The sequence below is a fragment of the Phoxinus phoxinus genome (genome assembly GCF_949152265.1).
Source record: "Phoxinus phoxinus genome assembly, chromosome: 10".
NCBI classification, from domain to species: Eukaryota; Metazoa; Chordata; class Actinopteri; order Cypriniformes; family Leuciscidae; genus Phoxinus; species Phoxinus phoxinus.
The window spans coordinates 28,617,608-28,638,200 of NC_136885.1; the positions used below are offsets into that span (position 1 = coordinate 28,617,608).

Here is a 20,593-nt window from a genome sequence, read left to right on the forward strand (position 1 = left end):
TGACGTGTAAACAAACCAATGAGAGCTTGACAATCATGTCACTGTACGAGATTATGGACCAATGACAGGGAAGATTTAAGGCTCCCCTAAGAAGTTAATGAGTGTGTAAATAAGATTAAAAGATATTATCAGGTGACACTAAATCGTTTCCATTTTCCAAAAAGCTACATAAAATCAAAGGGCAAACCATGATCGGCTTCCACGAAGAGACCGTTCTGCAGTCGAGCACATAGGCAATTTACTTAATTTTACTCATGGGTATGACTATGGCATTGAAAAATGCAACTATCTAATCCTTTTAGGAGATTTTCACGCCGGCGATTTACGTACGGGCCACGGGGATGCCAAATAGGAACGTTTGTTACGGGCATAATATACCATCGGGTGATGTTGAATGTTGCACACAAACATGGCGCTCCACTCTGGTCGGGCGTGCTGCAGACAATATTTACTTCATCTGGCACACGATAACGTCGATTTTAGATTACCGGTACAAACTGTAAACCTTCAGTACACTTAGACCTTTGTGTCAAAATGCTTATTTATTGGATTAAACTGTCAGAGTGAATTTTGAACTAATGAGCTCGTTATTCATACTATTTTTTATGCACAGCTCAGTTCAATATTGTATTGTTAAATATTTTATTTTGAACTGTATTTGGTAAACATTCATGAATCGCAATTTGAATTATGTATTGCAGGAAATAAAAGCATTGCTGTCTCTAAGGAACCAGTCATTTGATACATCAGAAACATTCATAGAAAAGGTAATGCTATTATATATATTTTTTTACTTGACATAAGGAATTTGCTTTAAGTTGTTTTTTATTTTCTAACAAGTATAACTTTTTCCTCATAAGTCCCCCTTTTGGCAACTAAATGGCTTATCAGAAGATGATATACGGAGTGTCATGTCCAGAACGGTTTGTGGCAAGTAGGTTGTAATATTTTATTATTTAAATAACATTTAAAATGCTTAGGATGACAAACTAGTATAAATATTTATCTAATTGCATTTACTCAGAAATATTTATTTACCCTCATTTTTGAGTTAATTTGCATATGATTCAGTGACCCCATGACCAGTCAGAACTCTGCATATATTTGAATGTAGTCAATTATTGGCTTAAGATCAATGGGCCTCATTCATGAAACACGAGCAGAACGAATTCTTGTGTAAATCGTGTGTAAAGTGGTTCTGGCGTAAATTTTCGGATTCATTAAAATGTTCGTATTTTCCAAATGTTAGTTGGTACGAAAGAAATCTACACCTGCTCCCAACCACGTGTAAATAGTGCGTTTAACTTCCGAACGTTTTGCTCATTAATAAGCCTGCATTTTAATTCACCTTAATCGGGGACATATTTACACAGCATTTTGAAAAAATAGCTATTATATTAATTACATATGTTTTTTCTTTTTACTTTTATTATAAGAGCCAGTAATAGCATCTGCAAACGGAACACTTTAATCACATAATTAATTGCTCAATAGGGCTGGGCTATATTTTTTCGAAGTGAACTAATTCGTTTTTTGCAGTCGAGCTTCATGTCGAACCATTTTCTCTTCACTTCTGGGACTGTTCGATTAACAGATGAAACTCCAGTAACTGCATCTGTAATATCTGCCAAGCTTGCTTTTTTTAGGACCTGATACGCCACTATGTACGCTTGAAATAACAGGCGCTGTAGGCTTTTAGTGCATGCGTGCGTCGGCGGGTGTAACGTTATTGCGCTCAGAAAAGCGCCCGTTAGAACAGCGCATCAGCAGCGAATGACATGTTTAACCGGCAAGGCTTTAAAGCACATGCAAATAATTAATTTTTATAAACTACAGTGTCCCGTTCCTCTGCATTTCATGTGAATATACGTCGCGCTGTACAGTAGGCTATGTTGAGACGGAGGCGCCAGAACTGCAAACTGATAGAATGCACGATCCTACGATATTTATTCAAAAGCAGATCGTGGAGACATTTTAATCATAATATTTGACATAATATTTGACGGTGCCCAGGGCCCCTTAGATGTCCTGGGCTCCTGGGCAATTGCCCAATGGTTAATCCGGCCCTGTTATGTGGCGTTTTGAATGAACTTCTGATAATAAAATATTATCTGATAATGAGAAATTTTTATTTTTCATTCGCTTTTAAGAAGACATGTTGAAATCCTTCGTTTGGTGTCATAGTATGATGCCCATATATAGTTGTCAGTCGGATTTAATGGGCGGGATTTATGGTAATTGAGAATGAGCGTGAACGCGCGTCCCATTTACGACAGATTGGAATTCATAACACACACACACACGTTTCACTATCACATCTGACGTTTACGAAGTATTTGTGAATCAGGAGAAGAATTTTCGGGAAGGTCTCTTTACGCGCAGATCACTCACAAATTTACTCGTATATTTACGAATGTTTCATGAATGAGGCCCAATGTGTGAATATTGCATGGATGAAAACATGGGTGTTTTTGTCAATATTATAACAAGGTTTCATTTGTTGCTAACATTAGTTAACTTTAACAAAGAACAATATTTTGTTATTTCCACCGTTTACTAATCCAAAAATGAAAATTCTGTCATTTTCTCACCCTCAAGTTGTTCCAAATATAAATGAATTTCTTTCATCTGCTGAACACAAAAGATTATATTTTGATGATTATTGTTTGATTATTTGACTTCAATAGTATTTTCTTTTTACATACTATCGAATTCAATGGGGCCCATCAACTGTTTGGTTACCCATATTCTTCAAAATATCTTCTTTTGTGTTTAAAAGAAACACATTCAATCATGTTTGGAATAACATGAGGGTAGGGCTGTAAACGATTAATCGTGCTTAATCGAATCCAAAATAAAAGTTTGTATTTACATAATATATCTGTGTGTATTGTGTATAATTATTTTGTATATATAAATACACGCACATTCATGTATATATTTGAGAAATATTTGCATTTATATACTGCATATATATATTTATATGATTTATATTATATATAAATTGAACTATTTTATATATAAATAAAAAAAATTTCTTAAATGTATACATGCATGTGTGTGTATTTATATATACAAAATAATTATACACAATACACACATATATTATGTGAATACAAACTTTTATTTTGGATTCGATTAATCGTTTACAGCCCTACATGAGGGTGAGTAAATGAGGACAGATTTTTTTATTTTTGGGTGAACCTTTAAGGCACTGTGAACCTGCATGAACAAAGAGTGAACATTGTATTTTTATTAACAAAGATGAATAAATACTGCAAAAAGTATAATGCTCGTTAGCACGTTAGCTAACACATTAACTGACGTTATCAAATGAAACCTTATTGTAAAATAAACTATGATAAATCAATAAAAACAGTGACATTTATTAAATTGCTGGATTTATGTTAAGTTTAATATTGATTTCAATTTCAAGGTCTGCTTTTGAACTTTGGGGTCATGGAAGAACAACAGACGAGTTGAGGAGGTCATTGTTGGCGTATCCAGCGGAAAGCATGGTTTGTTCATGTTTCCCTCACAGTAAAGTACAATGTGTCCTTGAATTTACAGTGTATCTCTGAATAAACTGTCTCGTATGAATTCTTCACAGGCTCCATATCTACAACAGAATTCAACTTATAAGATCAATGTCTACACTTTCAACAAAACGTTAGAGTTTAAGGACAGAATCAATAAGATTGATGTGAGTATATTACTGTATTTTACACCTTTGTACGCTTCGAATGCCTAATTCTGTGGCATACAGTCCATAATTAGTGTTAATTTAGTAACAGCTTCAATTGCAATTTTTTGAATGTCTTAATTATTTTTGACACAGGCTCTAGACTTCCTGCCATTTGAAGGGAAGGTCAATCTAAAGGATCCAGAACATATTTTCTGTTTGTTGGAGGATTATGGCTCTGATCCTAATGACATCCCAGAAGATCCTTTCCATTTGTATTTTGGGAGATGGGTGAGCAACTCTTTCCAGATATATAATGTTTGGTACAATACGGTTATCCGGACCACATGATGGCCTACCCCTAACCCCGCCCCTAAACCTACCCGTCACTGGGGTTAAGACCAATCAGGGATGACTATATGGACTATACGGGACTAAAAGACACACGTGTGGTCCGGATAACCGTATAGTTCCTAATGTTTCTTTAGTGATATGTGCAAGGTTTCACATTTGACGATTGTATGGATTTGTAAAATGCTTGATTTGTGCCCTAGATACTAAAGCTGAATGATGTTCTTGAAATTAGAGGTAACATACTGTATCAACTCTTAAATGTTAAATAGGTTTTCTCTTTAGATTGCAGATGGTCAGAGAGAATTAATTCGCTCTCACAGCGTGAAGAAGAGACATTTCATTGGGAACACTAGTATGGACGCTGGCCTCTCTTTCATCATGGCCAATCATGCCAGAGTAAAGGCTGATGATTTGGTTTACGATCCTTTTGTTGGAACAGGTGAGGAAAAGTCTGAGCAGTGCAGATATAAGGTTTTGAAGTCTATTATGCTCCCCATTCATTTGATCAAAACACAGTAAAACAGTCATGCTGTGAAATATCATTATAGTTTAAAATAACTGTTTTCTATTTATTCCTGCGAGGGTAAAGCTGCATTTTCAGCATTACTCCAGTCTTCAGTGTCACATGATCCTCTAATATGCTGATTTGGTACATTTGGAAAACAAGTTCAAATAGAATTTAGAATTAATAAATTTAATGGATCCTTTCTGTATTCATTTATTAATATCTTAACTTGCCATCGCTTAAATTCTATATTAACCAAGGCATCATAAATTTAATATTTTCCAGAATACTATATTCTTTGCTTCGTTATGTTGCTTGTCAATCCTAAAGAGCCTACAGTTAATGAACTTTATCATTTGGTGGAAGAATTATTTTATCAATTAAGTACTATTTCATTCTTTATTGACTTTATATTGAAGGTTCTTTTACTTTTCATACTAGTTTTCAGTGACAGTATAAGTTTCTCATCCAACAAATTTATAAAATCTGATATCTTTATTAATCATTTAGTCTTGTAGATTGTTTGTTTGGCAGGTTGTTTATCAGATCAAAGTTTTGACTCTTAATTTTGGGCCAAACTGAAGCAGGTGTTTGTCTCGTTCTGAGTGAAATCAAATCTGACAGCTTGTCTGGATGATTGAGGATTTGTGCCATCATATTCTGTTTCTTATTTGTGTCTAACAGGATCCAGGATCAGATTTTAATATAATCTTTTGTGATGGCTCACAAGAATTTTCACTTTTCCATCTCAGTTGGCCCACTTTTACTCTTTCTTTTGACTTTGAAAGGACCACTTTCGAGTGTCATTAGTCAAACGAAGCATTGCTGGTTTCTAAACAGCATGGGGCTGCATTTCTCTTTCAGAGCTGCGAGGCTCACTGTTAAATTGTAGCGTGCCATGATGTTGCCAGGCTTTATCATATGTCTATTGTCACCACATGCACTGAGATCTGCCGGCCAGATGTGCTATTTAGTTGAAAACTCTCTGGATGGCTGGAAATCCTTATAGGCCGTACTTTTAAAGTGTCAAGCATATATAAAGATCTATAGTCAGATATATTCCATTCCTCTTACGGTATTTAATTCTCTCATGATCATTGTGTTCCTCTTTTGTTTTTCAGGTAGTCTTCTGGTAGCGTGTTCACACTTTGGGGCTTATGTTTGTGGGACAGACATCGATTATAACACTATCCATGGAATCGGTATGTTTTTTTTAAAGCCATCACTAACATTTTCTCCTTCTAGTTTTCCACACAATGTACTGTAGGTTTAGTCTGTAAGTTTGCTGTGAGTGTGCACCTTTGAGCATTTAAATCTGTTGCAGGAAAAGCCAGCAGGAAGGATCAGAAATGGAGAGGACCAGATGAGAACATCAGAGCAAACCTGCGGCAGTATGGGAATGAGAGTCTCTACGTGGATGTCATGGTGTCCGATGCTTCCAAAGCGGTTTGGAGAAAAAACCCACTGTTTGATGGCATCATTACAGACCGTATGTTCCTACAAACTGAAGGCCTTTAAAGGTGAAGAGTGTCATTTTTTTATGTTAAAATACTATGGTATACCTGCAAGCTAAAAACCAGCTACCAGGTTCCAAAACACCGCTACTACTGTAGCTTAAGCTGAATTTTTAGTAGCGTAGAAATGACACACTTCACCATTAAGTCACATTTGTTTTTATTTGTTACCGTTAACTGTTGTTTTGAAGCTTCAAGTGTTTTTCGTTTCCCTTACGCAGCTCCATATGGTATTCGTGAGTCCACAAGGAGAACGGGATCTAATAAAGATATCATCAAACCTCCTGAGGATTTGTAAGCATATCACATTTATCCACCTGCATTTTTAATAGAACCACTTGAAACACTCTTTAGATGTGAGCCAGTCATCAAATAAGCCTACTGCCTCACTACTAGCTCAACAAATAGTACAAAACTATACAATTACACTACCATACAAAAGTTTGGGGTCTTTTGGGTAAGGGGAATCAGGGTAAGATTTTTGTTTTTTTTGTTTTGAAAGAGTCTCTTATGCTTATTTTATTTATTTGATAAAAAAAATACATTGAATGTAATTTATTCCTGTGATGGCAAAGCTGAGTTTTCAGCAGTCATTACTCCAGTCTTTAGTGTCACATAATCCTTCAGAAATCATTCTAAAATGCTGATTTGCTGCTAGAGAAATATTTCTTATGACCATTGTGTTGATTTTTTTTTTCATGATTCTTTAATTAATAGAATGTTTAAAAACAGCATTTATTTGAAATATAAATCTTTTGAAACGCTATACATGTCTTTATATTATTTGATTGATTTATTTGCAAAAATGATTCTGACAACTTTTGAATGGTAATTAAAACATTTCATATGACATTTCTTATCTTTTTGAGACATTTGATTATCTTTGATTTGATTATCAATAGAAAATGATCATTGATGTTGAGTTCAATGTAAGGATAGTTCAGTGTATTGGAAACTAGTTCTTATGTTGTTTCAAATACATGTGATTTTTCTTTTTGGCGTGAAACACAAAAGGCAATGTATCAGTCACCCTTTTCCGCTTATTGCATTCGCATAAGAACTATATATTTTTTCAAAAAGGACACCACTGACCAAATTTTAAATTTCAAACCTTCTGTCCCGATTTATTGCATGAAAAAGAACGACCAGCACATTCAAAAATGTATCTAGTTTTTAGTTTTTTTTCTGTTCCATGGAAGAAACAATTTTGGAAGAACTTGACTGCAAGTAAATTAAGGACTTTCTATTTTTTTGGTGAACTATCACTCTTGAGTTTCTTCTATTGATTATATCTTTTTTGTTTCATATCCCAATGCAGCTCTGGAGATAATCACGTCCCTGTTTCAATGGCTTATCATCTGAGTGATATCTTTGCCGACCTCTTGAATTTTGCAGCCCACCACTTGGTTTTAGGTGGACGTCTCGTCTACTGGCTACCAATCTACAGACCAGAGTAAGTAAATCTAATCAGGCTGAATGGTCACATGCACTGTCTACATCAGATATAGCATATGTGTTCTGAATCAGTCACTAGGGGGCTATCTTGTACCTTCTTATGTCTGTAAATATGAGCTCAAAGCATATCAGTAGCTCAAGCCCCCTGTTTCAGTGGAGGGTGTTAAACCTGCTCAGGCTTGTTGACCTGCGGTCAGCCCAGCAGTGAAGCAGGTGTGAAGCAGTGGGGTATTTTCCACTGACCACAAACAGCAGTGTCCACAGATCGTGCTATCCACTGATTACAGGGCCCGAGAAGAGTAGTGACTCAAATGACCCGCTGCTTGTGATCTACACCTTTACCTCACCTCCATCTCACTTGTAGACAGATTTTACATCATGAAGTTACGGGATTCACTCCCTCAGGATTGCTGATGCCAACAATCATGAATTTAGCTTGTGTCATCTGTGCTGATAAAATCATGTATCACACAATTTTTTATTTATATTTTCATTCATGTCAAAGTGTTAACAAAATACTTGTTTGATTCACACTGCCATTCCATAATGTTGGGTTAGTAATAAAAAATAAAAAGTGTGTGTGTATATATATAATTTTTATTCAACAAGGATGTGTTAAATTGATCAAAAGTGACAGTAAGGACATTTATAATGTTACTGTTACAAAAATTGTATTTAAAATAAATAAAAGTTTTTGCTGTTCTGAAAAGTATCACGATTTCCACAAAATATTTTTAAACACAGTTGACAGTTTTCAACACTGATAATAATAATAAATGTTTCTTGAGCAGCAAATCAGCATATTAGAATGATTTCTGAAGGATCATGTGACACTGAAGACTGGAGTAATGATGCTGAAAATTCAGCTTTGCATCATAGGAAAAAATATTGAAAAATATATTAAAATAGAAAACAGTTCTTTTAATTTTTTATAATATTTCACAATAGTACTGTATTTTTGATCAAATAAATACATCCTTGGTGAGCACAAGAGAGACTAACGGGAAAAATCAGAATACACACGCCAAGATAAAGTGTCAGAACCAAACTTGACAGAACTGAACTCTAGCATGTCTGGCCGACGGTTCAGAAGATGTTTGAGTTTCCTGACAGACAGAAAAGATTTAAGTGAGGACGATCAGTAACATCCACCACAAGGAGGCGCTGGCGTCGTGAACGATCTTCAGAGCTGGCCTTAGTATAGCAACTCTTGTGTTTATAAATTTGGTGTCAGAGGAGCGGATGACTGCCGCTGGAATCTGGGGCTTCGATGTTGATTACCCTTGTAACAGTTAGAAGTGGAAACAGCCCTCAGTATCCGATTCATCCACTTCATCCTGTGGAGAATGTTCACAATCCATCCCCAGACCAGATGAAAACACATCTGCCATAGTAAATGTCAAGATTTCCCGATTTCTGGTGACGCAACAGTTCAGTCGTAACAAACAAAGTTAAAGGAGGGATGATAGAGTAACATCCTAATGTATTTTGAATGGTGTCCACAGTGATGTAGACATCAACATGATGGTGAAAAGTGAGTCTTTTGCTTCAAATGACACATCTTTGACCTTTACTTTAATTGTTTTGTTACCACTGCATATTGTTGCAAACAGAAGAATAATCTCTTTTACAGGACATGGACGTCATGAAGAGAAAGCAGAGATGAGTGCAATCCACATGGGACGTTAGTCAGTCATTAGTTCCCATAATGCTCTAGTCTGTTCTGACTCATTGCCCTATATTCAGAAATGTGATTCTGTCAGGTGATTTCTGTGGACAGAGTTCTCCAGAGGGCCCTTTACTGGAAAGCTGACATTTGTTAGACATTTCTCCAAGGTGACAGGAGTAGCTCCATGTAAACAGTACGATGGAGAATATGTATGCTTTGTATGGCTCCTTGTTTTGCTTTGTCAGGTCCGTTGAAAAGAGGGCACATAATTTATGATTTGTTTGAAACGGAGCTAACTGCGTGTGCGCAATGGTTTGTGGATCAGTGGCTTTGTGTGGATGAGGTTCAGCTACAGCTAGCAGCCCTCGGAACGATTTTTTTCATTGATTTCAGGCACTAGTCATATTTACGTAATCGTCTGAAAAATGAAGGGAGTCGGTGCGTGCGAACGCGTCTGTCAGCACGTGAATGTTAACAGCCCACCAGCTCAACTCCCTGCTGAGTAAATGTCCCTACTAACTGTCTTCACAGCCTCTTGGAACAATGAATAGTTTGGATGTTCTCAGTGTTTCGCATAGTTGCGGCATGGCTCCAGATTGTAAAAAAAAAAATGGTCAGAAATGCAACAAAAAATGTGGCAACAATCTAGTCACCATTTGCGATTATATGTTGTTTCGTCAATTATTAATTCTTTAAATCGGCCTTTAAAGAACACTGGTTTTTCTTGCACACAGCAACATTTCAACATGCGTTTACACATAAACAAGCAATGTACAGTTCAGCTTTACTGAAAAAAAAAATCTTAAAAACATCCTAAATCTCCGACCCGTAGGTAAAAGCTCAAACTCTTGAGACAGAGGGTACCTATAATCTGATATAACTTTCATGGCTTTACTAAGACATCTAGTTTTGTAGATTTGTTCTAAACCAATCAGAGAGATACCAAGTAATTTAGTCGCAATACTTAAAGGATTAGTTCACTTTAAAAAAACTTTTGCTGATAATTTACTCACCCCCATGTCATCCAAGATGTCCATGTCTTTCTTTCTTCAGTCGAAAATAAATTAAGGTTTTTGATGAAAACATTTCTCCATATAATGGACATCAATGGGACCCAAACGGTTCAAGGTCCAAATGACAGTTTTTTTTTTGTGCAGCTTCAAAGGGCTTTAAACAATACCAGACTATGAATAAGGGTCTTATCTAGCGAAACGATCGGTCATTTAAAAAAATAAATAAAAAAGTTAAAGTTTTATAAGCAGAACTGCTCGCCTTGCTCTGTTCTGTGATGCGCATTCGTGACGTCATGTAGTACGCAATTACGTTGAAAAGGTAATCTTTCATCATTAGTTTGACATGTTCACCGACAGCCGATTAATGACCGTTGAGATCAAATTTTACCTCAGACAAAATTCTGGCAGTGTGTGAAGATTTGGCTCGCAATCCTGCAGTGTAACTTTTCCTACGACCGTCAAATTGTCTTCGTTTTTCAAGAGAAGCCATAACCAAAATGTACGTTACTTTTGTAGCCACCATTTCAATCCCGTGTTTGCTGCTCACATCACCGAACATGTCATTGATTGATTGATGTAAAACTCCAGACAAGTTTTCCTGCATGCGTCCGTTTTTAACACGTCTTGACTGTCATGCAGTGACATTAATGACAACTAAGATCTTACAGTGTGTCATGGCTCACAGCGATGATCATGTTCGTACAGTCTGACAAGCAACAATCACAAAGGACTATTATAAATCTCACAGTGTGCACCCGGTTTAAAGTTAAAGGATAATTCCGGTATTTAACACCTTGAGTCTATATTGTAGTTTGTTTTGGATGAACAAGAGTGGTGGACAACATTTTTTTGACAATGGTTCCTCTCTCTCAAGTTTTTGACTATAATAGAATTGGCCATGGACCCATTTAACATTGGAGTCAATGGGCATGTCCGAAAATGTCATTAGAACAACCTTTAACATTAGTTTTCAAAACTGTGCAACTCACCGAGTGATTAGTGATGTTAGTTGATGTCCAGAAACAAAAAGTGTTGCGAAATACAGTTTCTGTCGTGTTTTATTCGACATTTTGTAAAATCCCATTGAATTCTGTTGAAGGACTGAGTGCTCGTTAATATAAATGCGCTACCGGAAACGGAAAGGGGGCTGTTTACATTTGGTCGATGTAGTCTTTTTGCTCGCTTCCGTTTCTCATAAGGCTAGCGAGCAGAGCAACTGTGCTCCGGGAGAGTAAGCGAAATAAACAAACAAAACCTTGAAAATATTGAAAGACGTGACCACTGACCAGTGCAATATGAAGTTGAACTCGACTGTGACCGTGAGTGTCCCGCGAGACATAAACATCGGTTATCGCCATCAAGTGGTCGGGAGTGTGCTAACGCTTCAGATTCAAATATTGAGCGAAAGTTACACGGTTGTGAAGTGTCTGAAAAAATAGTTCCACTATAGCAAAATAAACGGATTGGAATCATATATTGCGACGATATATTGTTTATAATCATCAACGAACACCACTAACCACTCGGTGAGTTTAACAGTTTTGTAAACGAACATTATTGGCTGTTTTAATGACATTTTCGGACATGCCCATTGACTCCAATGTTAAATGGGTCCATGGCCAATTCTATTATAGTCAAAAACTCGAGAGAGGAACCATTGTCAAAAAAATGTTGTCCACCACTCTTGTTCATCCAAAACAAACTACAATATAGACTCAAGGTGTTAAATACCGGAATTATCCTTTAACTTTTTTTGTTTCACTGTGACATTTCCAAACCAGCAAGTGATGCAAATGGTCAAAACACTTGCAATACAGTAATTATAAAACATTTTAGTATTAAGACACTTACATTAAATGACACCAACTTCCTGAGAAAATAAAGTCAGAGTTATTCATAAGAATTTTGGCTTTGAATTTGCTCAGTTTGAATCCAACTCGTTTAAGTCAGTTATTCGTTCTGAGACGGTACTGAGTTCACAATCGACTCCCTCACTGAACCCAACAAATGTGGTTGCAATTTTGTCGCTATATTTACGATGTTGTTGTTGTTGTTATTTTCATAATGAACAAAGATGGATATTGTAATTGCTATAGCAAGAGGTCAAATGTTGTCCTTGGTGATTTGGCTAGAGCCTTAAATGTAAATGTGGCTATATTCATGCATTGCTTCAGTGTTTTTGGTAACCTTCAACGTTGTTTGGCTTCCAAAGTGAGTAGGGAATAAGTGTCAGGGAATGTAAAAAAAAACGTCAGCCATTGCTATGCGGTGCATGTGATACAAGTGAGCAGTGGTGCAATTTTGAAAATAACAGTTGATGGTTGTGACATCCCCTACCACTATCAAGGTGTTTCATTTGATAAGTGGGCAGCTGGCTGATCTAAAAACTGTACTGTTGTCTGCAGGTACTGTGAGGAGATGGTGCCTCTTCACCCTTGTTTGACTCTCATCAGCAACTGCGAGCAAACTCTGTCCAGCCACACGTCTCGAAGACTCATCACCATGGAGAAGACCAAGGAGCCTGAGGTATGTGAGGCTTTTTTTGGGTGAAGACCCCTTGCTCTTAAGATGAGCTTGATTTATGCAAACTGTCGGCATGTGCTCCTGAATATGTTTAATACAGTTACGTCTTTTATGGCGCCGCCCTTGAATGCTCTGAAAATAACCTGCCATCTGGCTGTGGTTGACTCGCTGTTTTTAAGCTGCTTTAATGACTTAATCACACATTGTATGGAAAATAATCCATCTTTGGACTTGACAGCCACTTCACTTCAAAACCCCAAATTGTTCCCATAAAAGCTTTCCTGAAACACACTCACGAATATCTACGCAGACTGACATGTGTCTCCTCTGACTTATGCTCTAAACCTGGAACGAATATGTTACCTACAGATACATTGTCCTTGTCTTCCTCCTGAACTTGCTTCAAACTCGAAAGACAAAATTTTTTTACTATCAAATGAGTCTCTTCTGTGAAAAACTGGCCCTTTTCCCAAAGCTCAAGTATGTGATCTTGGCATCAGATCCCTCAGTACGATTATGGAGATCTCTGCCAAACTTCTCCTCATGTCCAGCAGTAGCTGAAAAAACATCTGAATAGTGTCCTCTGCTTGTTGTTTATGTATGTTTATCCTAATGTCCTTGATTGGCTGTGTTAGACTGTTCCCACAATGCTCTTCACGTGGGTTCTGTTACTTTTTTTGAAACAGAAGGAACATGGCTTGTTGCATTATGGGATAAATATTACCCAGTGAAGCTTATTTTTAGAACGGAAAACAAAACTTTCAGGAGCTCAGCAGATCTAGCATTAGTCTAGTGCTGTCAAACAACTCTTGAGTCCATGAGGCCCTGTTCCTGCCTTATGTCCTTCTCTTTCTCTCTGTTTCCATCTCTTACTCTGTTGTTTCTCTTTACACTTTGCATTTTGGCACCCATAATATGTGTGTCCTCATCTCCCCTTGTGAAGTATCTACATTGGTTTGGTTTTCTGGTTAAAGGGATAGTTCCCCCAAAAATGCAAATTCTGTCATTAATTACTCACCCTTGTGTCGTTCCGAACCCGTAAGACTTCTAAACACAAATAAAGATCTTTTTGACGAAATTTAAGAGCTTTCTGTCCCTTTATAGACAGCCATGCAACAGCTTCAAAAAGTTCATAAAGAGATCGTAAAACTAATCCATATAAATTGTGCGGTTTAGTCCAAATTATTCGGAAGAGACTCGATCGCTTTGTGATGAACAGATTGAATTTAGACTTTTATAATAATAATAATAATAATAATAATAATAATAGGATAATTTCTTTTTAAAAAGTTTATATATTTGCATTAGTCAGAAGATTTTATTGTTATTTTTACAGTATGGTGCTAAGAATTGAGAGAATGGGATGAATGTGCATAATTGTCATGAAAATAATGCGAAAAATATATATATATATTTAATTGTCTTAAAAATAGATTTAAATAGATTTACACTTATAAGTCGCTCCGGAGTATCAGTCGCATCAGTCAAAAAATGCGTCATGAAGAGGAAAAAAACATGTATGAATCGCACTGGACTATAAGTCGCATTTTTTTAGAAATGTATTTCACAAAATCCAAGACCAAGAACAGCCATTTAATTTGGAAAGGCAAATTATTCAACTACACAATAGCACACAGAACAAGGTGTCCAGTATGTTAACGTAACACATTAACAGTTATTCAGCTACACAATAGCATAAAGAAAGTATACCTGGGAGGCTGAATAGGCTAAATGAACATAAGCCATGTTCTTCATACAAAAATATGATTTTTTTTTTTTTTTTTTCTATTTGTGGAGTGAAATAGGACTTTGACATTTTGTGACTGTTGCATGAGAATCTCTGCTTTTTTTTCTTCATTTGTTCATCCTGTAATTCTGATTGACATTACAGCCCACTTAGGCCGCTACAGACACTAGGGTCTGTTCCTGTGGGCTTGTGTGGTCTGTCTTGCGCAAGTTGTGTTGTAAACTAAGGGCTCGGCGCGTGTGACCTGAACTGAGTCCTTGCTGACTGGCAGAAGGGAGTGTGTTGTAGAAGGTGCCGTTGATGGTTTGCAGGCCCAGATCTGGAGTCATCACTTTGAGCTCAGTCTTTCTGCCACCTCGTTAGCCCGCGCGCAGTGTGCTTCCCTCCAGCAGGTTCTGCTTAAGATCCTGGCCTCCACTCTGAGCAGGAAAATCTGAGGAACTTAACACTCTGCTGTCTGTCATTAGGCACTTGACTGAAGGGAAAACTTAAAAGTGTGCTGTACTAAGCCAAACATTTATGCCTGTTTCTGCGGCTGCCATTTTTCTTTAGCGTGCCTTTTGTTTTTAATGTACAGTACCTGTCAAAAGCATGGAAAAAAATGTTTATATATATATATATTTTTGAAAGAATTATGCTCACCAAGGCTGCATTTATTTAATCAACAATAGAGTAAAACAGTAATATTGTGTAATATTACAGGTGTAACTCATAAAATTTGAATATCGTGCAAAAGTTCATTTATTTCAGTAATTCAACTTAAAATGTGAAACTAATATATTATATAGACTCATTACATGCAAAGTGAGATATTTCAAGCCTTTATTTGTTATAATTTTGATGATTATGGCTTACAGCTTTTCACAATATTCAAATTTTGAATTTGGGGTTTTCATAAGCTGTAAGCCATAATCAACAAAATTATAACAAATAAAGACTTGAAATATCTCATTTTGCATGTAATGAGTCTATATAATATATTAGTTTCACCTTTTTAAGTTGAATTACTGAAATAAATTAACTTTAGCAAATTTTTCGAGTTTCACCTGTATTTCAGTTAATGAATATTTATTTCTGTATTTCAATAATTTTCTATTTTAATACATTTAAAAAATCACTGCTTTCCTGTGATGCAAAGTTTATTTTTTTAGCATCATTATTCCAGTCTTCAGTGTCACATGATCCTTCAGAAATCATTCTTATATGCTGATTTGCTGCTCAAGAAAATTGTATTATTCAAAATAGATGTGGTTTTAGTTCTCGAATGATGCAAAGAAAACAAGTTCATATTTAACTTCTGAAGAGTTAAGAAATCAATATTTGGTGGAATAACCCTGATTTTGTATTGACAAAATCACTCTTCTGAAGTTAAAACATTACTTTTCTGTTGTTTAAAAATGAATATGCATCATTTCAACTCCCCACCATTGAAGAACTGCCTGAATCCTGCACTTTCTGTCTGTTGTTCTTTATTTAAACTGTTTAAAATGCTTTCTTGCAGGATTCTGACACACTAGTGCACCTTGCTGACCCTCGCTTCACCTCATACCATGGTCACAACTCTTTCAGAGAGAAATACTTCAGTGGTCTCACAAAGAAGAACGGCAGCAAAGCCACCCCAAGAAATGAAGATTAAAAAGTGAAGAAAAAAAAAAGGTTTTAAATTGTATTTTTGTTTTGATACTTTTTAATAATCTTTTTTTATAACTTAATTGTTACCGGTACATGTAAATATGTTGTTTCAATAAAATAACTTGTTATCAGTTTACTTCACTTCTTTTTATCTTTCTCCTCTCTAAAGCGAGCCCTGCAGACGCGATTGAATTTGTTGCAGCATTAGCCATATGTGTTGAAGATAGATTGGCGACAGGGATTAGCGTAATACCTGTTTCTCAGAGTGCTTGCGAAGTGGGAAGATGTAGGGGTGTAATGTAATGTGCCTACTGGACGTGTGCAGTGGAAGATGGAGCGCTGGGCCTGCTATCTAAACTCCCTAAAGAGTTTATACCAGGTCAGGTTGACATCTGACTAATGAATCTGTCTTAGACTTAAACTCGCCTCAAAGAGAGCCGCCTAGTTCAACATAATTAAGATCTCCTATGAAAATAAAGAGAGATCTTAGGCAGAGATTTAACATGTGATGTCATAAACTGCACAAGATGCATGTTTTTATTAGGAGAGAGCTGTCATTGCTGTTCATTTTGCATTACTAAGTCTGATCCCAAACATTGTAAAACGGTGATATTGTGTTCTGGCACAATTCCTATTTCTAGTTTCTGTCTTTTTTCCTAATTCAGGCATTCTTTAGAGTAAGCAGAAATGAAATGGATCAAGGAGATAAGCATCCTTCCATTCCTCAACTCTCCCCTGTAGAGGATTGATGAAGTGAAAAGCCTCAGAACTATTCTAGGCCGAAACCCACTTTCCATTATAAGATGAGCTGGGATTTGTTTTGTTTTTGCATAAAAGTGTTATGAATGAAAAACAGACTGTAAACTGTCGCGAACAAGTTAACAAATCAATTAGTGGAAAATTGTAGCGGAGTTACGTTCATGTCGTTGGAGTTTCTCTCCAGTGTTACCATTGTTCCTCAGTGTTCATTAGTTATAAAATATCTAAATTCCTTTTATTTATATAGACCATCCTATAATCACTATTCTAGGTTAGCGGAAAAAATATATATTTTGTATGGAAACATGTAACATTTTAAAACGTAGTTTATTCCTGTGATTCAAAGCTGAATTTTCAGCATCATTACTCCTTTCTTCAGTGTCACATGATCATTCTATTTCGTTCTAATATAAATATATAAATATAAATAATTTTAATATGCTGATTTGCTGCTCAAGAAACATTATGATTTTTATCAGTGTTGAAAACAATTAATAGTTTGATGGAAACCGTGATACTTTTTTAAATAAAGTTCAACATAAAAGCATTTATTTTTTTGGTTGTAACAATGTATAAAATCTTTACTGTAATATAATACTGTTTTGATCAACATAATACATCCTTAAAAAAAAATATGAACAAAGTTATATATATTGTTCACTTGCACTATCCCAAATGTTTCCAACATTGTTTAAATCCAGAGGAATCAGCTTTTTTAACCAGTGTAACGGCCTGTGTCATTGCGACGCCTTCAATGACATCATATCTGCGCTATCCTCAATTTCCTTAGAATTAAATAATGTGAATTTTAGTGATCAAACTTAAGTGTAATCAAGTTCAAATTCGGGGGAGGAGGAGGTGAACGTTAAACGTAACTTTAATATTAAAATCAGCATAAATTGGCATATAAGCATAATAAAAACAGCAGCGTAAAATGTCCCAGGCTCTCTGCCCCGCCTGCTTCATACCTCAGTAATGTTAACAAAACTTTAATACAATAGCTCATCCATGAACTTGATTTCTGCCCGAGTCCCGTCGAATTGCTTTCATTCGGCTCTGGAGGTAAAGACGACAACTCCCATGATTCCACGCTCATTCACAGCGTCATCAAGCTACGCCTTTGTTATTGTTTTGAATAAGCGACCTCTAGCTGCGAAACCGCACTGTGCCTTTAATATTATTTATCTTGGTGTTAGAGTTCTGCCAGGGCTGGATGTTTTCAGTTATAAGTGCTTAAAAATATCTAAATTGACTCTAATACCCAACATTTCCCTTTTGTTTTTAAATGAGCTGTGCAGTTTACATGGGGTGCTCACGAACAGCTAATAAAACTAATAACCAGCGAAAACAATAACCTCACGGGCTCTCACCAGCGCAGAGCCTTAAGAGATCTTTGAGTCAGTTTTATTAGGTTCATAATTGCAGCAAAACAAATATGCTGCCCGTTCACCCACACGCGCACAATGGATGTTTAGGAAAAAGTGGAACATATGGTCATATGGTCTGCATGTGCTCATGTCCTTTTTCATCAACACGTTTGGTTTTGTGTGATATCTGTATCAACCTGCAAAACAGAAAGTGAAGACATTGTCTGCTTTTTTTGTGCGATTGGTGTTTTTTCAGGTTCCCTGTGAAGATCTACTCAAGGCCCACCTCACTCCCATCTTCCCTTTACCTCCTCCGGCCTACACAAACAAACCCTTCAGAGGAACAGATGAGTCTAAGCTTGTTGTGTTCATTAATTTCTCTCTGGAACTCGGCCACTTTGTGTCCATTGAATGTTTACTCACAAACTCTGGTGTTAGGAGTTTGTTATTCTGGCTCTATGATTCCTTACGTTTTCAGCTGTGTCTTGTTAAGCTGTGTTGTGATTCTCACTCTCTCAGTCTAAATTTTTGGGCCATTTTTACATGACATACTATTTATTTAAAGATGACATGAACTGCTGTTTGCAACCATGTTCCTTCCTCAATGCGACAGTTCATTGTAAAACAGCCTGTTCAACAAGAAATATAAGGCTGGAATGAATTTTAGTTGTTTATGAATTGATTGGATCTTAAAAAGGGGGAAATACATACCAGAATTAAGCTCTACATTTGTGTGTCACATTCTTTAACTGCCCACCTGAAAACAAAGCCGCTGTGATGCCAAATCCCCTCATGGAAGAAGAAAGCCGTCGTGTTTACAACTGTGACATGAGCGCTTATCAGGATCAACTAAATGCTGGATTTTCAAAAGTATCTGAAATTCATGGCATAGACTCTTTAAAATACATCCAAGAGTTTTACACACATTCTGTAATTGTAGGGACGTCAATGTTAGATTTTCACACCCCTAAACATGATGAGGAACAAAACGAACTGTGATTGGTTGCTTTAGATGTCAGTCAGACGGCCTTGGCCAATGAAAGCTTCTGTCGTCAGTCTGAAGGTCTGGCTATGTAAGGCTAAAGCTAATTAATATTCACGAGCATTGCCTATATTGAGATATTAACATTTTATCCGTATTTGCAGCCAGATGTTACAAACTCCTAAAAATAAAGGTTAATTATTGGCATCTAGGTCCATGACGAACCTTTAACATACATTGAAACTTTCCATTCCTCAAAAGGTTCTTTATAGTGAATAAAACGGTTGTTTAGATTAAGATTGCAAAACCCCCCCTTTTAGAACCTTTTTTTAAGAGTGTCATCCAAACCTTGACCTATTGAGTGTAACTATGGTTGTTTTGACCTTTGAAAGCTAAGAGGAGCCTCTGCAAATGATAGCAATGGTCAATGACTCTTAAACTTTTAATACATTTCCATAAATATAGGACTAAGAATTCTTTACTACTTTGGGCTGTTCTGTTTTGACCACGAGGAAGGCTCTACTCATTCCAGCCGCTTAAATTATCATCTCACTTCCTCCCACTGGACATTCCACTACTGTCCCGACCTTTTCTCACTTCAGTGGAGTGGCTGGGATGCAATAAACCCGCTTTGATTATGACTTGCATCTTGAGAAAACCCAGATGAGTCTAGAACGCACGCCATGCTTTGAAAAAGTGGAAATTGAGAGTCACTGACCGGCCTGCCACAGAATCTCATCCTTTATCGCGTCCGTTTCCTTGTGACCTGGCGTGACCTACAACTTACATAAGTCTTGCATTCTAATATCGTTAAAAACCAAAATCTGTTTTCATCCCGTCGGTCAAACTTCATTTTATTACCTCTAGAATTTCAGAGGTAAGCCACAAACTTCCCTCTTCCCCCCATTATGAGGCGCGGTTGACAAACACTGAAAAAATGTGTTGCTGACACTATTAATGGAGTCGAAAGTCCCCAAAACATCTGTGCGGGACGTTAACGGAAAAAAATGGCTTAACGATGGCCTGACATAATTATCCTCAATGAGGGGAACCTCTAGCGGGTTCATCCCACCACATTTTAATGACTAGTGGGTGCCAAGTGGCAAATGTGGTTACTATGACACCATCCTCAGCTTGTTTCTCTTTCCATTCCAATAGGAATCATGCATAAACAAGTCTGATCAGTTTCAACAGAGGAAGAAAGCAGAGTTTCAATATTGGAAAATTGGGGGTAATTCTCTTCATTACTATTTTTATAGAATCATTATTATATTAAATGGGGGACCACACAAAACTGACCAAAAACAGGCTTTTTAATTAAAATCTGTGTCAAAACTGTAAGGTATTTTATTTTTATTTTATTTTTTGAAAATACTTGTTTGAGCAAAGAT

At 36.5% G+C, this 20,593-nt stretch overlaps 1 protein-coding gene across 2 annotated transcripts; it reads left to right on the forward strand.

Annotated features, from left to right (window-relative positions):
• Positions 1–179: 179 nt before the first annotated feature.
• On the forward strand, positions 180–18,945 carry trmt11 (tRNA methyltransferase 11 homolog). 2 transcript variants are annotated; one of them, XM_079624638.1, is made up of 14 exons: positions 329–490; positions 702–767; positions 861–934; positions 3,437–3,518; positions 3,611–3,703; positions 3,839–3,973; positions 4,319–4,475; positions 5,663–5,743; positions 5,866–6,030; positions 6,277–6,349; positions 7,374–7,508; positions 12,598–12,718; positions 15,964–16,118; positions 18,477–18,945. In XM_079624638.1, the coding sequence occupies exons 1-13, from the start codon at positions 395–397 to the stop codon at positions 16,096–16,098; spliced, it is 1,413 nt and encodes a 470-aa protein (XP_079480764.1). In that variant the 5' UTR covers positions 329–394; the 3' UTR covers positions 16,099–16,118; positions 18,477–18,945. The 2 variants fall into 2 exon arrangements, with proteins under 2 accessions (XP_079480765.1, XP_079480764.1); XM_079624639.1 differs by lacking the exon at positions 18,477–18,945 and having other exon boundaries at positions 180–490; positions 15,964–16,235.
• The last annotated feature ends 1,648 nt before the right edge of the window (positions 18,946–20,593 follow it).